This window comes from Psittacula echo (assembly GCF_963264785.1).
Source record: "Psittacula echo genome assembly, chromosome: 2".
Taxonomy (NCBI): domain Eukaryota; kingdom Metazoa; phylum Chordata; class Aves; order Psittaciformes; family Psittacidae; genus Psittacula; species Psittacula echo.
Window position 1 is genome coordinate 156,819,346 of NC_137737.1, and position 22,702 is coordinate 156,842,047.

The 22,702-nt window shown below is 38.3% G+C and overlaps 1 protein-coding gene across 1 annotated transcript in view; it reads right to left on the reverse strand.

The window, feature by feature from the left end:
• Positions 1 to 22,702, reverse strand: part of TRAPPC9 (trafficking protein particle complex subunit 9) — a gene marked incomplete at its 3' end in the record, with an annotated part of 503,806 nt that overhangs the window by 391,575 nt on the left and 89,529 nt on the right. Inside the window, exon 18 of the mRNA XM_080610640.1 lies at positions 13,826 to 13,950. Coding sequence (XP_080466766.1) covers positions 13,826 to 13,950 — 125 coding nt within the window. The remainder of the gene's footprint in view (positions 1 to 13,825; positions 13,951 to 22,702) is intronic.

The following is a 22,702-nucleotide window of genomic DNA, read 5'->3' on the forward strand; positions in this document are numbered from 1 at the left end:
CTGGAACCCAACAGGACTTGGCAGTACACCATGCAGAGAGGCTGTGTCTTGTTTCACACATACTTATATCATCATCTCTAATTTTCCAGAGGAAACAAGGCCCTTTGGATACAGTATATAAAGAGACAATACTCTCATATAGTCATTGTCATGATTTTAAATTCACATGCCAAGTGCCTCAAGAAAATACGCACTGAAAAAGTGCTGCTAGGTTGGAAATGGTCCCCACTGGTTCTGCCACTTCCAGTCTTCTCTGTGATTCACAAATCCACAGCAGCTACCTTTTGCACTGGGGACTTCTCAAAGGCAGTAACTTCCCCAAAAGAAGTAAGGTAAGTAGAGCTGCCACTACACTAACATCTGAGGATTACGTGTTCTGGTTTGTGTGGCTTTGGGTTTTTTCCTTCACAGAAACCTTAGTCAAAGTTATTATTCAGTTAAATACAGTAACTAATCAAATTTGGGGACAGCTTTTTTCTGAATAACATTCCAACTTTTTGTATTTCAACTCCTTTGCCCTCCAGTTGTAGCTATTCTACACTGGAGCGGGAGCTAACAATACAGTCTACAGGTGGCTACCAAGCTGTCAAATAAACTCAGGGAGAGGGTTTGGATGGATGACAGCAAAGTCTGACCAAGCAAAAGGCAGCAAAATACATTAAGGTGCAACAGAAATGGAAGAATTTAAACACGCAAACATCAACAATTACCTACAGAAAGAAGCATGGGGCAAGGGGCAAATTCCAGAAATGGCTTCTGGAAAAAGGATCAAGATGCTGAGCAGAGAAAAGCTCATGTTGAAGTTCTCCAGCAGTGAAAAATGTCGTATTTTAGACCTTTCTCTTTTTTGTGCTCTTAAGAATATACCACTTGTTTCTCACACTAGTCCCAGTGAGGACCACATTTAGTGGTTGTATCAAAAATACTCCTAACTGTATATCCTGTGTGATTTTCAGCAAGTCATTTACCCATGGTTCTGGACTGTCAGCCACTATATTAAGTTAAAACATAAACAGGGGAAGTTTAGATTAGATATAAGGAAGTTCTTTACTGTGAGGGTAAGGCACTGGAGTGGGTTGCCCAAGGAAGCTGCGAATGCTCCACCCCTGGTGGTGTTCAAGGCCAGATTGGACAGCGCTTTGGGTGACATGGTCTAGTAGCAGTAGTAACAAAATTGTCTATTACTTGCATTTGCATCATGGCTAACAAAAAAATGAGTGGAGTTTTATGGAATGACTTAATTCTAATGAAGTTACTTGTACCGTACTTGAAATGTACCGCTCAGTTGTCTAGTCAGTTAATACAAAGATATAACAGAACTGAAAGTAAACTTAATAAAATTTATATAAACTAGCTACTGCCACAAAGTAATCTAGAAGCCTCCTTGCTCCTGAGGATCACTTTATTAAAAACCATGGATTTTAACTGCTTTGTATCATTTGTCTTTTCCTTCTCCCCAGACCTACTTCAGCTAAATCAATATGTTTTAAGAGTCTCAGGTTTAAAATCACCTAGTCATTATAAGTTCTACACTTTTACAAATACAATTGCATAGGATGATATATTATGTTTACTGTATTTAATGGCTACAGACACTTGATGCGCATCCAAGTCACTTAGTAATATTTATATTAATACACCATCAAACTACAGATCTCTAAGGCAAGGCGCATAGCAAATATTCAAGGCACAAACAACATGCTCCAGTGCAAAGGATTAATTTTTCCACAGTAGCAGTCATAGTACTTTTCTCTACATCTTCTACCACCAGAGAACAAGATTTTTATTCCATTTAAACACAGTAACATTAGAAATTTAATTTACTATAAGTTTACACCTACAAAAAATCAGGTCTAAAGCAATCCATAGAGAAAAATCTAATAAATTACACTCTACTTGATCAGCATCTCCAAATTCCTTCACCTTCTCTTCTTTATATAAGAATTCTTTTCATCAACTGTTTTTCCTTTCTCACATCAGTCACTGCCATACACAGCAAGAACAGCAGGCTAATGACAATGCATAGAAACCAGTTTCCTAAAACAGCCAACAAATTATGAGCTATAACTTGGATCTATTCCATGCAACACAGTATTAAAAACTGCATTTCTTTATTGAAGTATCACTTTTTCCCATCATGTATTACAATTTTCCTCTCCCTTACTTTTGACAATTTTAGATCATTTAAGGCTTTTAAGGTCAAACTTCTCCTACTCAGCCCAAGGAAGAGTCAGCCTTTAACACTGATCAATGATAAAGTCTGCACAACATTATTCTTAATACTACAGTTACACATAAACCTGCATTAAAACTTGGGATTTCATTCCTGTTTTCACTGATAGCAGCTGAAAGCCCTAAAATTGAAGTTCTCTTCAGCAATCCCTCAATGCAAACACGAGTCCAAATAATCTTCTAAAAACCATGCAAACTATGACATTTAAAACCTGGTTTACCCCATAAACGTTAAACGTGGAGCTTGATGTGATGATTATCCAGTTGTTTCCCTAGATGAAACCAAGTTGGTAAAGCAGATTTTGATGTGCCCTTTCAAAAATGGCTTGGCACCAATTACAGCTATCACACTCTGCATTTCCAATTTCTTCTGAGGAAATCTACCACACTTGACCTACTCTTTACAAGTCCCCACAGCGATAAATTACTAAACTTCATTCTCTCTCTCATACTCCTGGGTAAGGCACCTATTAAGAATGCCACATTTAGCTAAAATGAAGACCTGAGGTCTAAGGATTCTACTTTGTCAAGATGCTCTTTATTTCCTTTGGGTAGTTGCAAAAACACTAAAACAAACCTCTAAGAGTAACTACGAACTCTGCCAGTGATGGAGAAATCAAGAATAAGTCAAGAAAGTTATCTGAAAGTTAGTAAGAAACTGAACTTGCTCGAAGATTCATTTATTCTCAAGTTGAAAAAGAACTTATCTACGTATTTTAAAAAACAACAGACAAAAAGCTGAGCCATTTTAAACTAATCAAGCATATGCAGCTAAGAAAGTCCTGTCTACGGTACACTGTGTTTATCTCAGCCTTCAGAAAAGCTATTCTTCATTACTCCCCAGTGCAATAGGTCCTGGTGGTTAAAAGACCACAGAAAAAAATTAAATGCATAAGATCTATGGAATTTCACAAAAGTTCCATCAAGCATTTGTCAAGAAGAGATTATCATATGCAGCATGAGCAATATTTAAGCAAAAATGGAACATGAGGTTGAAACCAACTTCAGCAGCAAACTTTGAGATTATTACATTTTGAACCTGAGCATTTCATAATGCAAGAAATAAATCTTAGTGTTCAGAATGCTCCAAAGAGATGAAAAATAACCTTAATCACCCTTTCTTATCCATGCCTTTTCCATATATTCAGAGAAGTTATTGGTAATAGGCTCTAGACAAGAAGTACTTTGTGCTAACAAGCAGAAGCTACATAAATGAATACAATAAGGATGGAGACATTGTGTGCTACCACTACCTAGTGATGAAATTAAAGCCTAAACAGGCAGTTTAGAATGTGAAGGAAGATGATCAGGACGCAATTCCTGCACAGCATCTAAAGTGGTATCATATTTATGGAATAAGTGTTCCAGTTACCATAATTTGGAGATCGTGCCTCCTTTCTCAGAAACTGATCTTCTGAAGAACCCATTGTTTTTATCCTAAATGACTGTTTATAAGCTCATGTGGTTAAGTCTGTCACATCAGAATGATTTTGTGAGGCAGGTCATTTGTTATTGTTTCAGAGGAAGATTTATAACAGTAATACAGCATCATTATTAGGGTCTAAGTCAAAGGAAATATAATGTACACTCACAATGCTGCATGTAAACTTACTTTTCTTACTAAATCACTCAGAAAAGTTATTTTCTCCAGGTAGCAGTTTTCCAGAGCTATAACAAAGCAGTCTCCCTTATTTTCAGGGTCAAAACAAGAAGCAGAGATACTAAAAAAGTGCCTTGTTAGGCATGAGTAGGACTTATTTGCTACATGTTTTGCTATGTGATTCGTGTTATCTGAATCTATATACGTTATCTATAGGCTTTGAAGTTATAAACTCACAGCTATGAGGATGAAGGTGAAGAGATCTTGGCATGGAGTTTAAAGTTAAAACCTACAAGGTGAAAAGAGAAAGTGGAGAAAAAAAAGGCTAAATCAACGAGACGAAAGTCAAGCTGAAGAACTGCAAATGGAAGGCCCTTAGCATTGCTAAGGCACCAACAGAACTGCACAAGTTCAGTTATGGAAGACAAAAAAAATTGTTCAAGCAAGTTTTTAGAATATTGATTGTATTACAGCACATTTAAAAGGATTAAGGTTTAAATATCTAGCTAAAAATGAAAGTGCAGCCAAGACTTTCAGGAAACTTACATGGAAAACTGACAAATGCAAAGCTACTAAATGGAAGGTACAGATACTCAACTGAGGACAACTGTGTGTCATACTACGTAGTACTAGGATTTTGAAAAAGATGAAATAACAGTAATTTCAGAATGAAATAAAAAGCACGATTCCATCTATTCCTTATATTCAGAATTCTGCTTTACAGAAAAGAATAATCCAAATCCATAAAAATTACTTTTAATAAACCTCCAGCTTTTCTCAGTTGTTTAATACAAGATACACTTTACAATCAAAATTCTGATCTGATAAAGTGCAACATTTTCTTCTATGCCCAGATCTAAAGATTTGAGTAAAATTCTGATACTGATCATTAAATGGCTACTTTGTTGTGTCAGGAACAATAACTTAATGTAGGTTACAGCTAACTGTATGACAGTCTCTGCATGTAATTTCACACTCACAAGGGTTGAAATAAAATCTTGATTATAGTTTCAAAAGCATTAACTTTACTGGATCAATTTATGTAGGCACTGGATAATCCACCAGCTGATCAGAGCTGCCCTCTCATTTGGTCTCCCCAGTTCCGCTTTCTGATGTGTTTCAGCTTCTGACAGCATGTTTTCCCATCAGAGCACCTGCCTTCTCCCAGCACACTGATGATTAAGCTAAAACCTTAGAAATTATCATCACGAGTCCAGTATAAGTGAGCATGGCAAAATTCCATGTTTATCAATGCACATAAATGGAGAGGCACTGGAACAGACTGCCCAAGGAAGATGCGAATGCCCCATCCCTGGAAATGTTCAGTGTCAGGTTGGACAGAGCTTTGAGCAACCTCACCTAGTGTGAGGTGTCCCTGCCCACGGCAGGGGGCTGGAACTGGATAATCTTAAGGTCCTTTCCAACTCAAACCATTCTATGATTCTATGAAATCTTTGTAAGGAGGAAGCATATAAATACATTTGTCCATAAAGTTAACCAGAATATCCAGAATTTCCGTTATGAATGAAATCTAAATATCAGATGCTTGAAAGAGTCTCTAGTTGGAACAGAACACAAGCCTCTCCCACATCTTCACGTAAATCATTCTGGAAGAATTCTTGTGTTTCCGACTAAGATTTTTTGCACTTAGGAATAAAACAGACCTTTAGATCTTACCTACAGCTTTTTTTCATAAACATATACTTGGCTCACTTGGTTCAGAACCTGGTATGACTGAACATGAGTATGTTAAGAACTAGAAGACATGTAGTCCAAGTATAGCACTATGAATAAAATAAGCAGGGCTTTAAAGAAAGGGTTTATTAGCTGAAGCATAGCATGATACCCAATATGCTACAGAGCTTCTGATTCAGACACGGATGGTAATACTCTCTTTTAGGAGTACATACAATGAATCAAAATCCACCTGCAGAAGAGACAAAAAGTGCTTTAAATTAGACATTCAGACCAAATCCAAAGTGTGAGCAGGGAGGCTGAGTACCAACAAAAGGCAGTTCATTGTCGTGAACTAAGTCTACTAAGTGGAGTAGGTCTTCAGAGGTTTGATCGACCATACTCTTAATTCTTGGTGCTGAAACATACTCCATTTGGCAGAAGCAATCTTAAGGACTATTGCAGCGTCTCTTCATTACTAGAGGACCCACAACATGAGCAGTACACAGACTGAGGAACAAGTATATAAGCCACCTGAAATAAAGAGTAGTCTTTGATCCAAACCCCCTGTCTGACCTAGCTGATCTGTTCTTATTAAGAGAGAAAAACTAAACACACAAGAACTCTCAAGAGAAAAACTGAAGTATGCATCTGCAGAGGTATTCCGTATTTTTGACATTTCACCATGTGGCACACAGCAGTTTACATTTGGAAAGCTCTATCTAGGATACAGATGATCTCTTCCTCTGGAAGAGTTGTTGTGGGGAAACGTAGCATCCAATGCAAGTAGAGCATTCAAACACCTCAATTTCTAATTGTTCTTTAAATTTCTTACAGAGCTGACTGGATTTTCACCACCCTATTCTAAACATTTGCTCCAACCCTCTCCCCACTTCAAGTTTCCACCTTAGCAAGTCTTCACATAAGTCCATCTTCACCTTTTCTCCATTACTTTAACCCAGTCACCTTCCCCTCCATTTTTTCCTTCACTTTCCATAGAGCTGATGCCCTTCTATACAGGAGGGCATCATGTAGTACACATGAAGTTTACTTTAATATTAAGCATTTCTGCTTTCTTACTGCAATGTCATTATGAAAATAACCACCTACTGCTGTTCTATTTGTAGACAGCACCTAGAATCATAGATAGTTAGGGTTGGAAAGGACCTTAAGATCATCCAGTTCCAACCCCCCTGCCATGGCCAGGGACACCTCACACTAAACCATGGCACCCAAGGCCTCATCCAACCTGGCCTTGAACACCGCCAAGGATGGAGCATTCACAACATCCCTGGGCAACCCATTCCAGTGCCTCACCACCCTCACAGGAAAGAATTTCTTCCTTAGATCCAATCTAAACTTCCCCTGTTTAAGTTTGAACCCGTTACCCCTTGTCCTGTCACTACAGTCGCTGATGAATAGTCCCTCCCCAGCATCCTTGTAGGCCCCCTTCAGATACTGGAAGGGTGCTCTGAGGTCTCCACGCAGCCTTCTTAGGCATTACCATGATGCAAGGTACAACAATCCAAAGTAACCTTCGGACTTCACAGTGATCTCAGGGTATCACCATCTCAAATGGGTTCTTCCAAGGTTACCTTCCAAATGACAACAGCTGCTCAGAGGGAACTCCTTTGGTCAGAAATATTTCCAGTGTGCCAGTACTGGAACATGCTGAACACAGGTAACATCTGTACAAATGATGTCTGCTGTTGATGCTCACTGACTATATTAATGACTCAAGTGTAATCTGGCAAGCTGATGAAAGACTACCAGAAATTGTCCATCTCATGTAATACTGACACATCCTAACTACAGCAATGGGATTTTACTGTCATTGAGTAAAACGGCCAATGATGGCTCCTCAGTAAAGAAGCTCTCATGACTGCAGAGTCTCTTACTGCTGACATAAACTCTGTTTATTGTGTTGATGTCAACTTTAATTTTTCTTAGTTCATCTTTACACAAGACAGAAAGATAGATGAAGTGTAGTTGATATAGTAGATTGTACCTGCGGTAACTAGCCTTGATGAGACATTTGTTTGGGTATAAGCAGACTATCAACTCTTGTTTATTATTGAGTGACAATGAGAAAAGCCCAGAGAAAACAGTGCTTTTGACAAGCAGACAGTCAATCTATACATATTTTTCTACCAGTACTACACAAAAATTTTAATGCTTCTTTCATGTCAAATGAAATGGCAAAAATAAGTACTTCAAATTGTAAGATGTGTTGGATTGAAATTGCAGGTACTACAGTGGTAATACTGAAAGTAAAATACCAGATGAGATAAATGAATTGAATTTACTCAAACCCAGGGGGGAGCAGCAAATATTTTTTCCCATCGCTCCAGAGAATAGCTTTAATACAATATTTTCTTAGTGTTCTGATAAACAGTCCTCTCTAGGACACAGCAGAGTGTTCATTCCTTCATGGAACAATTCACAGAAGAGGAACAGGGCTGGTGAGCAGAAATAGTGCTGAATACTCAACTAACTACTTCTAGAATCCAAAAGCACTTAAAGGAATACCAGCAATGTCAAACGGGGCAGGGAAGGAAAGTTAGGCGCATTGAGACCCAGACTACTCAAAAACTTCAGGCTTTCATCCAAACCCAGATGACACTCACATTTTACCAGAGAGGTACCAAGCCCACTCTCCTTTTCACAGAACAGCTCTACTTTTATTATCTACTTTACTTCAAAGGAAACTGCAGTTCTTGGCCAGGAAGGCAACAAAAAACACCTTCCATACCTGGCAAAGATTGATTTTGCTCATGGGTCCAATCTAAGCAGACTGCAGGAAGTGTGAATGGCTTTCCAGCACATATCTCACAAACATCAATTAATTATTAAAAAAATAGATATTATTTTACTAAAAATTCCACTTGGGAAATGAAAGAACTTTGGGGGTTTTATCTTATTCTTCAAAGGCTTGAAAGTTATTAGGGAAACACAGAGACTCGTGTCTTCCCTTTATTTTGTCTTCCTAAGACTTGATGTGTTTAATACTGAAGGAAAACTCAGGGCCGCAGAATCATAGAATAGTTAGGGTTGGAAAAGAACTTAAGATCATCCAGTTCCAACCCCCCTGCCATGGGCAGGGACACATCACACTAAACCATGTCACCCAAGGCCTCATCCAACCTGGCCTTGAACACTGCCAAGGATGGAGCATTCACAACCTCCCTGGGCAACCCATTCCAGTGCCTCACCACCCTCTCAGTAAAGAATTTCTTCCTTAGATCCAATCTAAACTTCCCCTGTTTAAGTTTTAACCCATTACCCCTTGTCCTGTCACTGCAGTCCCTGATGAAGAGTCCATCCCCAGCATCCCTATAGACCCCCTTCAGATACTGGAAGCTGCTATGAGGTCTCCACGCAGCCTTCTCTTCTCCAGGCTGAACAGCCCCAACTTTCTCAGCCTGTCTCCATACAGGAGGTGCTCCAGTCCCTGATCATCCTCGTGGCCTCCTCTGGACTTGTTCCAACAGTTCCATGTCCTTTTTATGTTGAGGACACCAGAACTGCACACAATGCTCCAAGTGAGGTCTCAAAGCATAGTATTGAATTCCAAAATAAGACAGTGTGGAAGCAGAACATCTAAACCCGGTTTGTACGTTTGTGCCTAAGATCACATTCAGACAACCAGAAAGAAGGAATCTCAATTTCAATTCTGCACATTGAACATTCCCACTAACTTCAGGAGCCAGTTAAAAATAAACCCAACTTGCTTCGTGTAAGGGCTTAAACTTAGAATAAATTTAAGGATTATGGGTTAAAGGAGTTTGAGCTAAAAACATTAACAATATAAAGTTTAGCTCCATCAACAGCTTATTTCCATACCAGAAGAGCAGAGCCTGAAAACTCCATGGAAAAAAAAAAAATTAAGGCCTGTAACTCATTTTTATACACTTCTGAGACAGAAAAGATACAGTAAAAAGAGTGTATTAAATTATATTAACTCTACATGCCGTATTTTAACACTTCCTACCATTTATTGAGAGTGCCGGACCAGAGTAGGTCCATGAGATAACTCAAACCTCTCCCGTTTCTACAGCTGAATCTCTGGAATTACAACTCATGTTCAGAATGCAGAGGCAAATTCTCCTGAACATACAAGTTTCAAAACAAACGTCATGCAGCATTTCTTAATCCCAGAAGATTTGTTCCAAAGAAACCACGGACATTACGTTGATCCTTGATGCATAATTCTCCTTTTCACCTTGTGACAAAACCAGAAAACCAATGAATTACATTATGGTAATCCTGGGACTTTAAGGACCAAATTTCCATGGATCAGACTGATCTCTAAGCCTCTTGGCCATAATATGGAGCATGGAGTAACAACATCTTTCTTCCATCTCTAAGAGGAACTAGACTAAGCCAAATAATTCCAGCTTCCAGGCATGAAAACCAGTACAGACTTCCCTAGGTTAAAAATAACACTGTTTGCTGAGAGATTATGAGTTTTGTTTGAATTTCTCTCTGCAGCTTTTGCATTAAGACACAGAACAGCTGTATATCTAAACACACTGCAGTGGTACTCAAAAAGGGACAGACTCAGCCTCAAAATAGGCTGTTTCATATACCAGTATAACCACAGCAATGCAGAGCTAAGCAGGGGCTAACTCACTCTGCTGTACAGATGTGAGGTTTTTAGACAATGCTTACCACAACTACTCCATAGCAAACAGTAGGAAACAGTAGGAATAGTACATCTGAACATGGCACTACACCATGATATTCTATTCAGCTTGAGGGTATAAGCAAGCTTTATGATGAGGTCATAAAGCAATTTTTATACTGAATTTATGAGATCATTATAACAGTCATTTCCAGAAGCCAGTGACTGGCTTATTAGAAGACAGCCTGTAGCAAAACTGAAACTGCAGATCGCAGAGATGTTCAACTGCAATACTGGCAATATCCAAGACTGAAGCACCAGAATTGTAAGGCAAACTAGGAGGGAATGAAAGGTTTAAGCATTTAGACTTCTAAAGACCCAAACAAGGACATTTCAGAGCCAGCAACAAGAGAAGCAGTGATGTACGTTAAGTTTCATTTGCAAAAAAATTACCTTTATATGAAGACTACTTCTGCACAGCATGCAGGACTGAAAAATAACTACTACTCCTGAATATTCGCAACAGACACATAGTGCTAAATCATGAATAAATGACAGCAGAACATTTTCACCACATATACAAATTGTTTAAGATCCATCTCATTTCTTAACTTAAGAACTCCCACTTGCTTCTCACATTAGTCCTTGTCAAATCACTGTCATTGACTTGACTATTACAAGATAAACCTTAAAACATACTCAAGCAATCAACCACAAGTCGCAATGAGCAGGACACAGGTAGTAGACCACAAGCTCTGAATTGTTCTGCACCAAAAGAGAAACTGAAGTATCTTTTAAGGAGGGTCTAGGGAACTCTGAAAGATTCATAAATATCAAATTGTGACTGAAATTCAAAGGAAACCATGGATCACCTCTTCTGTATATATCCCAGCTTGCTACATTTTGGACAACATTCTGATTGAGCAAAAGTGTTTGCATTTGACAACAAAGATGAATCTGTGCTCTCAAAGATACTCAGTCTAAACCCAAGAAAGTTAAACCCAGAAATATAGCAAATTCCTCAAAACCCAGCCAAAAGAACTGGACCAGAACACATTCTATCTTTGAACGCTTACCTGACTCAATTATTTACAACAACTGCCTGATGGTTTATTTGGAATTTGCCTAGTTTTTCAACTACTGGTGGTACTTATGTTTCTTCCCATTAGAGAGGACTGTCAAAGTAGAGAGAAGGCATTAACAGAAACAGACAGCATTAAACAGAATAAGTAGACAGCAGAGGAAAAAACTGGATGTAATGAAGTCATCTGAGTACACAAATGTAATCTCTTCCATTATGAAAGGTAATTTCTTCTGCTCATTTGCCCAATACCAGCCATGTATGTCCATGTACATAGAGACCTAATTATGTGAATAGCCTGGTGAAAAAATACTTCTTTCTAAATAGTTCTAAACTTCATAAGCATTTTTAATCTAAGTAGAGCAAATGATTGGTTTATAATAGTTTAGTTAGGAAAAACTGAGATAAGATTGTTATATATAATTATTATTATTATTAAATTTAAATTATTAAAATTATTTTTAATTAAAAATAAATTATTAAATTATAAAATATTAATTATATTAATAATTATTATTAAAATAATTATTATAACATTATATTAATGTTGCAAATAGAAATGGAAATTACAGAAATGGACATTCATTAAAACGCAATGAGCCATAACAGTAAATCACCCTACAGACGGTGCCACCTTACTGTGGTTTTCTCTCTCATCTACAACAGACCAATCATACAAATATTGGAAAAATATAAGTCATATTTTTCCTATCATGAATGTTTTCTGCAAATACATGATCAGAATGATAACACTTATGCAATGAGAAACACAATTTTGTAAACATCCCCCCGAGTTTTATCCTATTGGCTTTTTTATTGTCCTGATTTTTATTCCCACCTGCTCCATAAATCATCTCTTCTAAACATTACAAAAAGAGCAAGGTTAGTGATTAAGCCTGGTTTAGAGTAGATGCTAACATGGTAAATTATTAGTTTGGAGCATGCTATGGGAGCTGTACAGCAGTCATAATAGTTAGGCTCAAAACACAGGCAACTTTACAGAGCAAGGAACCCTTAATGCTATTGGAATGTATGTTCTCTGATGAACATAGATTTGATGACCTCCAAGATCCTTCCATCACAAAATGCCAATTGAGTAAATCAGAATTCATTCCAGATACCCAAAAACTGAATCAAGCACTTGCATTCTCACCAGACAGTTTTTAACGATGTACAGTGAAACTAAGTTCTTGCTTTACAGCTCTTCAATACTCTTGTAACACAATCACATAGATCACTGTGAACCAGCAGCTTCTTGGTTGCCAGGACAACTGGCTGACAAGGAAAAAGTGCACCAAAATGGGTTTTTTTTCATGTATTTAGTGCAAAGAAGTTCTGCATTTCTGGATTTTTAGTCCTATTTTGACATAACATTCCCCTTGCTTCCCTAAGTCAGATGTGTCTATAGATCAGACATTATATCCAAACCTCTAAGCTTAAAAATTAATGATGGACGTTTTACTCACTGAAGTATTAAATTGGTTCCTCAGTCATGCTGATTTATACTTACGAGCAATTGGGAAATACCTTGCTACGTCATAACATACAAAGAAAGGCTTTCCTAATTTTTTGTCATCCATCACATGCTGTCATCATCCTTCCTGTACTGCAGCATCAAGTGATGATGAATTATCAGTGCTAATGGTTCAAAAGCAATATACTTCTAAACTAATACCTTCACCTGCTTATTGACCAAATAGAATTGCAAAAGAACCTCACCAGAAAGAAAGCAAATTCACATGCAAAGCAAGTCACTGAGAAAAGCAAGGCTGATGTTTGCTTCTCAGCCAAAGGCACACTAGATCATGTACTGCACTGTACAAAACTCAATCTAAAAAAATCTATCTGAATGGCCAGAGAATCCAGACCCAGGCAGGAAATGTATCAACTACTGCAAGGCATGCAAAACATCCACCAAAGTCATGGAAGAGACCATTGAAGCTCTACAGTATTATTTTTACAATCTTTGTTATCATCATTTTAAATTGTATCTTCTGCAACTCTGGCCAGTATGAAGCTGTTCTTATTGCACTGCTCAGAAGAGGAAGTTCACATGTCCAACAGGTAAGATCAAAAACAAACAGCAGCTTACCCCAGGGAAAAGTCTCTCAGTAAGCACAGTGCAGCTTCTACCTACACGATTGTTCTTTCATCCTACTACTTCTATTTATTTTCCTTTTGGCTCTCTCAACTATTCTATTACTTCTAATAACTCCTCTAAAAGGCTTCCTTCCAGAAGTATGAAGGCAAGACTTTGATCCCAAAGTGCTCAGACGGTACAACATCCTTCCATACATTTTAAAACAAAACCAAGAATTCATTCAGAAGCACCTTTCTACAGAATACATGGCATAAGAAAGCCATAGGAGGTGAACTGATAGTTCCTTGAGGATACCATACTGATAACCAACTCTACAATTCCTCCTGTAAGACCTTTTTGTTTGTTCGTTCTAATGGAGGAATCCACACACAGAACATCAAGATGTTCTTAAAAAAAAAAACCCAAAAGGAAATACTTACGAAGCAAAGAAACCTTTATTTTTAATCACAGAACAAGCCATAACATAGCCAATGAAAACCACGTTTATTACTTATTCTGATGTCACTCACTTACCTTCACATGACTGAAGTCACCAGCTTTGCTGCTTTCTTGGGGATTAATAGGTTTAGTCTCCACTCTTGGTTTGACAACCTGCCGAAAAGGGCTGGAGAGCGGAAGTCCACTAACACTGATTCCATCTAGGAACAGAATAAATGAAATTACTTTTGGTTGTCTAATGTTCTGTTTTATTGGAACAAATTTATCATCAAAGGGGGAGAAAATAAGCAAAAAGTACTATTAAGACTTTATACAAAAAGGCAAAACAAAAAGATTATTCTGACACATTTTTCTCTAGAAGCCAAATATACTCAAACAGTAATAGAACAAAAACCCACTGAAGGTCACTGCAATTGGAATATTGCAACAGAGATGTCTTAATAATATCAAATTAGGTTTAATGCTTACAATATTAAAAGATAACAAGGATAAACGTCTGTTTTCCATGACAGTGGCCCTATCAGTTGCTAATATCTTTTAAACTAAATTCCAATCTGAGTCCTTAGGATACCTTTTTTCAAGTATATACTGTGGAAAATAATAGAAAAGAGAGAAGTCACATTCTGCACCATCTACTGATGTAATATATAAACTATTTCTCATGTATAAGAAAAGCAGACTGGAAACTGAGCTTTACATTTTAATAACCAAGAAAAAGCTTAACAGAAATTATATCCTTAGAGCAATGCCCTCAGTTTGGTATTTACTACAAGTCTGTGTACTGGCATAAGGCAGAGCAATAAAAGACAATATGACAACTCAGTAGCAACTTTTATTGCTGACAAGCTTGTATAACTTGAAGTTAAATAAATACACTGCGGCATATTTACGCTTCTCATCCTACCAAAGCTATATTCTAAGCACAAACCATTAAATTGTGTGAAAATTGAACCAAAAACAGTAAGAACAAAAAAATTGAAATACTGAAGTTTTAACATACACTAAAACTAGACTCGCAATTTCTTATTATTTAGATTTACACATAGTCCAAAGAGGATTTTGTTCCTTTATGCTGTGCACAGCAACAGCAATCCACAAACACCACCTAAATAAAAGCAAAATCTCACATATTGGAGCTATCTAAACATGTGGGAAACACCAAATTACTACAATAAAACCCACAGATATTTCCTGGTTTGAAACTGCTCCGAACAAATTATATTTGCTAATACCACATTCCATTCCCATTGCTACAGCTCATGTTTGGGTGGCATGGTTTTAAAGCAAATATCGTCATCCCCACATACTTGGGTCTGCAGAGCAGTTTCAGTGTGTACAAATTAGATTCTTCTTGGAGTAAAGAAAACAAAATCAAAGACTTCAATCCCAGGGTACATACAGGTCACATACCCCAACCCCTAATGGGGTATAATAGTCTCCACAAACAAGCAGCCCTCATGACAAATTTGGGTCACAGGTAGAGGACATCCTTTATGCAGAGAGCTAGAGTAAGTATGGCCACAGGTAAATTAACTGAATTACCACAGTGTATTGTAAGAGCTTTAGCACCAAGCGCTTCTACATATCAATCCATTCCTACTGCCTCATCTTAATGTAGACAGAGCCTTTAGTCACTAAATCCAGCAATTCTAAATCAGGAATTATAGTGAGATCACCAGGCAGTATAAGAATAGAAAAAAAGCTCTGTATGAGAAGACATTATGTACTATACATTAAGACCAGGCATTTAGAGTTTTGTTAGATGTAAGATGCAAATACAACAAAGCCCCTAACGAATTTACAGGATCACAAAACTTGCAGTCTTCCTAAATTAATCTGGGTGGCCAACCCTCTGATGGAAGCACTCGGATTAATTCCAGCCAGATTAATTAATCTTTAAATTAATTGAATTTTTAATTGAATTATTGCCAGTCAGATTAATTTCCAGCCACCTTCAGCCAGCCAGCATAGATCAAGCTCTCCTCAGTGGACAGTCTGATAGGATTTCAATGTAGAAGATTAATACTCTATATTCCAGTGTTGTATCTTTGGTCACACATATCGCCAATGTCTTGACTATCCTGTTGTACCAGCTACTGGAAGAAAGCAGGACAGGCAAGGGAGAACATCCTGCTCGTGCAATGCAGCTTCACTAAGAATTAATCAAAACTTCACATGCATAAATTTGCTTATGGATCTGCAAACATTGCTTTAAACAGTTCAGAAGCAAATTTATTAATAGGTTACTGTTAAAGGGCAGACATTGAAGTGACTCGTATAGATTTATCAAAGTAAGAGAAATAGATGATGCAATATCTGTTCCATGTTCCAGATGGCCTCATAGATAAGAACAAGATAAGGCATCATGATGTCTCAGATTCAAGCAACAGTGGTTCCAGTTACACATCCCAAAGGTTTATATTTTAATTATCAGCTTGTGTGGTAACTCATGCATTTCATAGAATGGTTTTGGTTAGAAGGAAGCTTTGAAGATCATGTAGCCAAACCCCAGTTCACCTTATTTTTTCACCATCACTGTTTCTTTTCCACTTTACATGGTCATTGACTTATCCTTTAGAGCAAAACCAAACAAACACAAACCCAAACCAACCCAAACAAAAGAGAGCAACCAGAGCATGAGAGGAACATGTGCACACTGTACTACTTTGAAACATATGTAGCATTAGCCTGGTTTTCCTCATTGTTAGAATTCTTCTTTTAAATTCTATGAACACTGAAACTAAGAGTGTTCATTAATATTAAATATTAAAACATATTTGTTCCATGTGGGTCCACTGCAGAAAAATCAATCAGCAGCATCTAACTGATACAAAAATCAGAAGGGGTAAGTCTGAACAGGGTAGCTCCACATGGGAAGACAATTGTATCTCTCTTGGAAAACTGGACAGCACATCAGCTAAACTTAGTTTTTATGAATATTCAACTAAAATTAGGAAAGTCTTTTCTCTTATATCTATATAAAATCATACACTGATCTTAACCTATAAAGACCAGAGAAAACAAAGGGAAATGAGAGCATGAAAGAATTCTCCACAGGCTAGTAGGTATTTTATTTCTGCCTTGCAAGAGAAATAACAAGTATCAAGCCACTCCTAGACCACCTCTTAGAATCTCTTACAAGCCAACTGATACTGATGCAAACGTACTTATTAGCCTAAGGTTTGAGGCAATTAATAGTCTAATAAGTTCAAGACAGCTTGTCAACACAACTCAGCATAAATATATTTGATAAACTATTTTTAATGAGAAGAAAAAGGTTTACCTGAGGAAAATATTCTTGTCAAACTGATGAATGATTTTGGCCAGTTCTGAATTTAGAGCAAAAGTTGTCACTGATTTGTTTGTAAAATTGCAAAGAAAAACATGAAAACCAAGCATGAAGAACTGCATGGCGTTAGTCAGATTTTCCATTTTATATAAGGCACAAGTTTTCCTTTCTTTGAGAAAGGAATAGATAATACCTGAAACAACATCATGGACACACAACCAATGTCTTTTTAAACTGTTTTATCTTTTAAAAACCCATCCTATTTTCATTTTCTCAGGGAAAAGGTTAGCTTGAACATTTTATCTGGGGAAGAAGGAATGTTCTAGTCCCTACATTGTACCTGCAAAAGGAGGTGTTATAGTAAAGGAAACATCTATTCTGCTCCAGGCTAAAAGGAAAGTCTAAGGCAATCACTGTAGTGGTCGACCTTTCTGTTTGAAGTTTGTGGAGCTGCAATAGGGCATACAACACAGAGCCCGGTGCAAGGCACTGCGCTATACTTCGACTGACTCACCCTTCACATCCTTGACTGTTCAAGGGGACTTCTCCACAGAGAACAAAAAACAACGTTCTGCTGCTAGCAATGTTTTTGTTTAATATTTAATGTTTTCTGGTTTTTAAGCAGGCAGCAAAGGTGGTTAAACCTTGTCCAGCTCCTCTGCAGGACACTAAGCAGCCACCACAGAATGGGGAAACACATCCTGTTAAAAGCCCTGGTAGGCTGCAAACTCTGGTGTAAGAGAAGAGGTGACTGAGAGCATCAATTAGAGCATCAATGAAGCAGTTCACCACAAGTTTTAAATCACTTGATATTTATATTTTTTGAGATTTTATATGTTTTATTTTCCCTCACAAAGTTCAGCGGTATGAAGATGCTAAATCCTCCGCAGTTTCCCTTCATCAATTCCTACTGTCAAACAGCTTGAGCAGCCTTTTACTATAAAAAGAATAATTGTCTTTCTACTCTGTCCAGAAACCTTCCTAATTTCTAGAATCCACATTGAATATTTCCATGGTAACAGCACATGACCAACACTTTTTCCATGGTAACTGCAAAAATACAACTGTCCTTTCCAACATCGCAATCACTGCTGTCACAACAGAGCAAAATCTCTTACCAGCATTTCCTGTCCCCTCTCAAATGTTAAGTAAATTGTCAATTTAACTTCATTAGCCACTTTCACAGCATGCTGCATGAGAATACAGGTTTTGTATTTGAATGAGGGAGATTTTACTAAGGGAGCTAAACCTGTACATCTACAACCTGATGGCTAAGCACTGAAGAAATTGCCAGCATGGGACAGCCTCTCTCCCATTCTAATCCACAGCTCCCTTGTATCACTGCGTTGAACAATGATCACTGGCCTGATCCAGGTGACAAAAATACAAGCATTTTTCAATAGGTGCATCACTCAAACTCTGTGGCAAGGAAACCCTTAAACAACTTTACTACTGAAGCCAGAACCCAGTCTGTTTGCATTTCAATGCAGTCTACAGGTAAATGGCAACGATGCAAAACAGTGTAAGATTTTCGGTTGAACTGCTCCTTCTTTACAGAATACTTACAATCCAAAAGCAGTATAAACCTTCATATTGCTGTCTTCTAAAGACACATGAAATGTACCTAATATTACATAGCAGTGAAGGTGGGACTGGGAAAGGCGCTGGAAGGTGTTGTCTGAATGTTAAACTTTTAGTTTCTCACCACACAGGTCTACCTAATTTGGCAGTAAATCATATAATTTTCCGTAAGTCAAGTCTGTTTAGCCCATGACAGTAGATGGTAACTGATCTCTCTGTCTTTACCTTAGCCCATGAGCTGTTTCATCCCATTTTCTCCCCCAGTCCTGTTTAAGATAGCAGCCTTCCAATATCTGAAGGGGGCCTATATGGATGTTGGAGAGGGATTCTTCATGAGGGACTGTAGTGATAGAACAAGGGGTAACGCGTTCAAACTTAAACAGGGGAAGTTTAAATTGGATATAAGGGAGAAGTTCTCTACTGTGAGGGTGGTGAGGCACTGGAATGCGTTGCCCAGGGAGGTTGTGAATGCTCCATCCCTGGCAGTGTTCAAGGCCAGGTTGGACAGAGCCTTGGGTGCCATGGTTTAGTGTGAGGTGTCCCTGCCCATGGCAGGGGGGTTGGAACTGGATGATCTTAAGGTCTTTTCCAACCCAAACCATTCCACGATTCTAAGATGGGGCGTGAACAAGCAGCTGGGGGGTCCCTTAGTCAAGGCTAACCACCATGTATTAAAAACCACAAAACCACTGTAGTAACTTATCCTTTACATGAATGTTTTAACAGACTGAAATAATAACCCAAGAGATACGATAGTTTGGGGAAAGTACACAACTTGAGCATGAAATATGAAAACTAAATGGTCGCTCAACCCATTTGTTTCTTTTGTCAATCCACTGCCTGATAGAAATTTCAAAACAAAAAGCCTCTTGGTAGGCAAATTCTCCTAAGAATACTGGAACAGTTTTAAAGCACATTCAGCATGCACAAATAAAGAGCTTCAGACAGGAGATGGAGTATTCTTGCCAAATGCAAACCAGAATAGGCCTTTTTTTTCCTAGGAAAAAAAAAAAGATCCATCTTGTATTCTGCTAAAAGTAGACAGAATTTTAACAACTTGCTGTCTGCAACAAAGAGAGGAATAACACACGAGGGGATAGAATTCCAAGGCAATATAATCCACTTCACCTTTCCCAGTACAGGGAGACATTAAGATGCAGTTCCTTCCCTCTCTCAAAAACACACTGAAGACTGTCACACGAGAGACCACAGGTAGAAGCACTCCAGGCAGAGCTACTGGAAATGCATCAACCCTCTGGCTCCAAGGAGCAGGGCACAGACAACAGATAGCAGACTAAGCACTTCTTTGAGACTCCATTACATTTGAAGATGGTAATAATCATTAACAATAGCAAATGCAGTGTTAAGTAAGGATTGGTTTTTTGAGGTTTGAACTAACTAAACTGGAGTTGGAAGTTAAATTTAGAATAAGGGTGAATGCAACAAAAGAAACAAATGAAGTGTAAAGAAATTCACATTCAAAGACTAGAGATTATTTATGCACACTGCATTAGACACTAAAATAAAGTGCCTCAGCAAGGAAACAGCATAACAGGACGGCAGGTCAATTAGCCTGTATGTGCCAGTAGCAAAATATATTGTTATTTGCATTATGTCTGTCTTAGCTATTTACACTGTAAAGATTCAGAGCCCGAAACATCTCTTATTACATATTTGTATAGTGGCTGGTACTACTGATTTATAGAATCAATCACAGAATCCCAGACTGGTTTGTGTTGGAAGGGACCTTAAAGCTCATCCAATTCCAACCCCTGCCACGGGCAGGGACCCCTTCCACTAGAGCAGGTTGCTCCAAGCCCCTGTGTCCAACCTGGCCTTGAACACTGCCAGGGATGGGGCAGCCACAGCTTCTCTGGGCACCCTGTGCCAGCGCCTCAGCACCCTCACAGAGAAGAACTTCTTCCTCAATCTACCCTTTTTCAGTTTAAAGCCATTAACCCTTGTCCTGTCCCTGCATGTTCTTGTAAAAAGTCCCCTTCTAGCTTTCTTTTTGGCCCCCTTAGGTACTGGATGGCTGCTATACAGGCTGAGGTTCCACGGCACTTGTATACTGTTAAATAAAACCCACCTTCTAACAGTCAAATTATTAGACAAGATGATTCATTTTCAAACCTCAGAGATAAAAACTTCTTAGAGATTAACATCACTTTGAAAGAATATTCTGAATGATTAAATGTAATACAGCAACCAAGCACAGCAACATGTAAATGATGTAAATGACGTAAAAGATCTCTGAGGACCTCCATCATCATCACCATCATCATCAGTTATACCATTATTCTCAGAGTCCTCTAGGCTACTTATTTTTTCAGAAGACCTGTCAAGACTTCATTTAAATTCAAAACCAGGTATCTTTCTTACAAAGAAATCTGTTGTCTACATGCTATATAAAGGTAGCTATACTTTTAAGTAGATAAAATCTAGCCTTTTAAATAGAACAGCAACAAAGTGGGTATGAAACATACAATGGTCTCGCATATCAATGTTAAAATAAATATTCAAGATGACTGTTTTTAGACATATGCTATTATTTCTTTGCTACCTTTTCTCTCCCAGAGAAGGGAAGGAGTGACTTAAGGCACAGATTTGCTTCTCTCTTAGCATGTAATTCATTAGTTCCTTTGATGAGTTTATGAATTTATACATTCTCACACCTGCCTCTGTTCCCTATACACAGGATGAATGAACACTAGCATTTTACATAACGAAGTACTCATTGCAGATTAATTCATTTAGTTGGAAAACACTAGCCCTATATAACAGAAGCTTTTTTAAGACTGCTTCCTACTAACAAGTTACCATGTATAATGCAATCCAGACAGAGCAGCTACTGCTGCTCTTTTCCCATTCAGCATCAGGAAAATACTGGATTTCAGAAAGTAAAGTATTGTCCTGGGTTCAGCAGTAGCAGTCAGTTTTTTTCTACTGGTGCAGTGCTGTGTTTTGACTTTTGGCCTGGGAATAATACTGATAAAGCTGATGTTTTCAGTTGCTGGTCAGAATGTTTACCCTGAGCAAGGACTTTGTGAGTCTCATGCTCTGCCAGGGAGGAGGAGAAGCCAGGAGGAAGCAGGGACAGAACACCTGACCCAAACCAACCAAAGAGGTATTCCATACCACAGCACGTCATGCCCAGGAGGTAGAACTGAGAGTTCCCAGAAGGGCTGGATCATGGCAGGGTGGGGGCAAGGTACCGGTCGGTGAGCGGTTGTATTCTCTTGCTTGTTATTTCCTTTATCATTATTATTATTGGTGGTAGCAGTAGTGATTTGTGTTATACCTTAGTTATTAAACTGTTCTTATCTCAACCCGTGGGAGCTGCATTCTTTTGATTCTCCATCCCGTCCTCCCAGAAGCGGAGGGAAGAAAGGTGGGGGGGGAAGTAGACTGCGTGGTTCTGATTTATGGCCGGGGCTTAAACCACGACAAGTATAAGGACTGGGAAGGAGAATTCATTAAGCTGATAATGTGAGCATCTCATTGATCTCTTTAGGTCTCCTTAGCAAGTGATTGAGTCCTTATTGCTTAAACTCCTTAAGCCTGGCTGTACCAAGCAGATCACAGAATCGCAGAACACAAGGTTGGAAGGTACCTCAAGGATCATCTGGCCCAACCTTTACTGGCAAAGCATGGCCTAGACTAGATGTCCCAACACCTTCTGCAGATGAATCTTATAGAATGTTTCCTCCTGTCTTACCTAGTGTAGCAACCCTGGAATCAAATTAAATGTTTATCTATCTGGTGTGTTATTAGGCTGTATTTGCATTAACCCATTCCCAGCATGAAAGCCTGTACAACACAACAGAATGGCATGCTCCTGACATCACAGCTAGGACCTTACGAAACTTAACAACTGGACAATAAAATGTCCAATGAAATTCAGTATAAACAAATAGGAAAAAACAATTCTAAACTGACACGTGAAATATGAGGCTCTCAGCATGTTGCTATTTTCAGGAGCAAGATCCTGGAGCTACGGTTCACAGATTCATGAATCTATCAACTCAACGTTCAGCAACAGTCAAAAAAGCAAATGACAAATAGTGCATTACTGCATTATT